We start from the raw sequence: 3,238 nt of genomic DNA, 5'->3' as shown, positions 1-3,238 counted from the left end.
ACTTTCTCACTATCTGGTAACACTTCCAGCCTGCCTTTCACCCCAAATATCCAGTACAAGTGCTTTGGAGTTTAGAAGGAATTGTTTTTTGCTCCCAACCTTTCAATATTTATCCTGGAAAATGCTTTTGTGTGTTAATTTGGAGTGGTCTTGCAGGCCATTTGAAAGCACTTTCCATAGTTTTATGTTAGGGTTTTGTGTGTGTGTGTGTGTGTATGTGTGTGCAATGTGTTCTTCTATATTGTTTGAATTGTTATGTAGCCTATGAGCGTAGAATACACATTCTAGTATATAAATAAGTACAGAAAATCATTTTCTGTCATGGTGGTTGTGTAGCTTAGTGGTTAGTTGCATGTGACAATTTACCGTGTGTTGACTTCAAATGATATTGCACAACTGTCAGGTAAGGTCAGCAAACCAACATGACTCTTCTGACCATCCTCACTCTCAATCTTCAGTTCTGACCAAATCTCTTATCCAGCTCATTCATTCTCAAGGCATGCGCTTTTTTTTTTTTTAATTTCAATAATATTTTATTATTTACAAATCAAAAGAAAACAAAACAAAAAAACAAACCGAAATATTCGGGACTCCACAATCTAGAGGAACCGGAGCGTGTTTGAAAGAGTACAAACGAACTCTCTGAAACCACAGCCGGCTCTGTTAGTTCTGCTCTCCCCGACTTTCCATTCTATATACTACAGTGGTGGAGATGTCCTCGTCGGACTCAGGTGACACTTTTTTCCACACAGTTTCTTTTAACGCAAGCTCGAGCTGTAGGCTTTCACAGTCCAACGGTCCAAAGGAATGCTGCTGATCACCCCCTTCTCGGCGAGGATCGAGCTTCTTTGCAAAGTGCCGCAAGTTGTCATAATTATGGAAATTGCACAGAGAAACCAGTTCGTGGCAGAAGTGGATCCCTTTCACACTGTTGCCCATCTTGTCCAGAGGAGGCGACCAGCACATCATCCCCATCACATTAGGGACCACCAAGATAATGCCGCCAGCGACCCCCGACTTTGCAGGAAGGCCGACGTGAAAGGCGAACTGTCCTGAGAAATCATACATGCCGCAGGAATGCATCAAACTGAGGGTGTTCCGAACGGCTTCGGGACTTAGGACCCTCTCGCCGGTGATCGGGCAGAATCCACCATTTGCCAGGGTTGCTGCCATTACACTGGCCGACTCGCAGGTCACTTCAATGGAGCACAGCTGAAAGTAGAAGTCCAGGATGCCAACCATATCTGTACCTTCTGGAAAACACTTCTTCTCTTTTAGATAATAGCCTATAGCAAAGTTTCGGTCTCCACTTTCTCTTTCGGACTGGAACGTGGCATTACTGAATCCAACATATTCATTTCCGGCCATCTTATTCATGAACTGCATCACATAGTCAAATTTCTCTGCATTATTAGCTCCTTGCTTGATCAAGGAGGTGATCACAATCGCTCCAGCGTTCACCATAGGATTGTGAGGTTTGTCATCTTCGTTAAGGAACAATTTGTTGAATCTCAGTCCGCTCGGCTCTTTGCCAACGTATCTGTGTACGTATTCGGTGCCAAGGTCATTAACAGCGATCGCGTACTTCAGAGGCTTTACGCAGGATTGAAGACAAAACGGGACTTTGGTATGCGCTTTTTTGACAGGTTTCTCAGTGTGCCATGCTTACAGATCAGCCCCGCCTCAGAATCTTGCAGTGGGTTGGTAAGTAGTAGACTAACCTTGACATTTTGTTTCCCGATTTGATCTTGATGCAGAGGCTGTAAGAATTCCCTAATATTAGTTGGGGGTATCTTAGTTTGTTCTTGGTGTAATTATTCTTTATATTAAGCTGCCTCAGACCAAGGGTCAGATTACTTTTTTCTGTAGAACCTACAACAAAAAAAGGAACGTGTTAGAGCCAAAGGGCTAGAATGGGGTCCCCAACCTTTCTGAGCCTGTGGGCATCTTTGGATTCTGAGGCAGCATGGTGGGCGCAGCCACAAAATGCCTGCCGCAGGAGGTGGAGCCTGCCACAAAATAGCTGCCACAGCTTACCTTCAGTCACACAGTGAAGATCCTTGTGCTGCGGGGCAGTTGCTGCAGAAGCAACATTTTTTTAAAATCTGCGCAGCGAAACAAATCTCCCAAGGCCCATCAGAAACCTTGCCACTCTGCTCACTTTCTAAAAATACTTGGTGGACACTAGGAGAGGTGTTGGCAAATATCATGGCGCTGGGCTAGAACATTTTACCAGAACATTACTGAAGAAACTGAAAGTAAATTTGACAACATTTGTACAATAAACCTTGCACAATCTCTTGCAGATACTAATGACTATTGAAGAGCTACATATAACAGCACCGCATTAATTATTGTGTAAACTGTTGCACAAATGTCTGCAGAACAGTGCTAGTGGGGTCATCTGCTGAATCTGAAGGGTGAGAGATTCAAAATAGACAAAAGGAAGTATTTCTTCACACAACACATGGTTGACTTGTCGAACTCCCTGCCCCAGGATGTGGTGATGGGTGCCAACTTGGAAGTCTTTAAAAGGTCAATGGACTTTAAGAGGGGAATGGATATTTTCATGGAGGATAGGACTATCCATGGCTACTAGTCAAAATGGATACTAGTCATGATGCATACCTATTCTGTCCAATATCAGATGAGCATGCCTATTATATTAGGTGCTGTGGAACACAGGCAGGATGCTGCTGCAGTCATCTTGTTTGTGGGCTTCCTAGAGGCACCTAGTTGGCCACTGTGTGAAAAGACTGCTGGACACATACCGGTAGTTAAATTGTGGAACTCCCAGGATGTGGTGATGGGTGCCAACTTGGAAGGCTTTAAGAAGGGAGTGGACATGTTCATGGAGGATAGGGCCATCCATGGCTATTTGTCAAAATGAATACTAGTTACGATGCATACCTATTCTCTACAGTATCAGAGGAGCATGCCTATTATATTAGGTGCCGTGGAACACCAGCAGGATGCTGCTGCAGTCATCTTGTTTGTGGGCTTCCTAGAGGGACCTGGTTGGCCACTGTGTGAACAGACTGCTGGACCTGATGGGCCTTGGTCTGATCCAGCATGGCTTTTCTTATGTCCTTATGTTTTTAGTGGCTATGCATTTCCTACTGGTGATTCTTTGGATCTAACCCAATAATTGGTACTGAAACTGCTCTAGTCTGGAGAAGAGGTTGAGGGGCGGGGACATGATTTCTGTCTTTAAGTATTTGAATGGCTGTCTCTTAGA

At 44.3% G+C, this 3,238-nt stretch overlaps 1 protein-coding gene across 1 annotated transcript; it reads right to left on the bottom strand.

Moving 5' to 3' along the window:
* Nucleotides 1-663: 663 nt before the first annotated feature.
* Nucleotides 664-1,626, bottom strand: LOC130475201 (glutaminase kidney isoform, mitochondrial-like). Its single transcript, XM_056846942.1, has one exon. The coding sequence runs from the start codon at nucleotides 1,462-1,464 to the stop codon at nucleotides 664-666; it is 801 nt and encodes a 266-aa protein (XP_056702920.1). The 5' UTR covers nucleotides 1,465-1,626.
* Between the last annotated feature and the right edge of the window lie 1,612 nt (nucleotides 1,627-3,238).

Source organism: Euleptes europaea, chromosome 3 (genome assembly GCF_029931775.1).
Source record: "Euleptes europaea isolate rEulEur1 chromosome 3, rEulEur1.hap1, whole genome shotgun sequence".
Taxonomy (NCBI): domain Eukaryota; kingdom Metazoa; phylum Chordata; class Lepidosauria; order Squamata; family Sphaerodactylidae; genus Euleptes; species Euleptes europaea.
The sequence above is the reverse complement of the archived record's forward strand: the minus strand, read 5'-3'. Positions and strand labels throughout refer to the sequence as shown.

Bases quoted from the DNA above. Each gene is read 5' to 3' on its own strand.
- LOC130475201 (XM_056846942.1), bottom strand. From the start codon at position 1,464: ATGGTGAACGCTGGAGCGATTGTGATCACCTCCTTGATCAAGCAAGGA.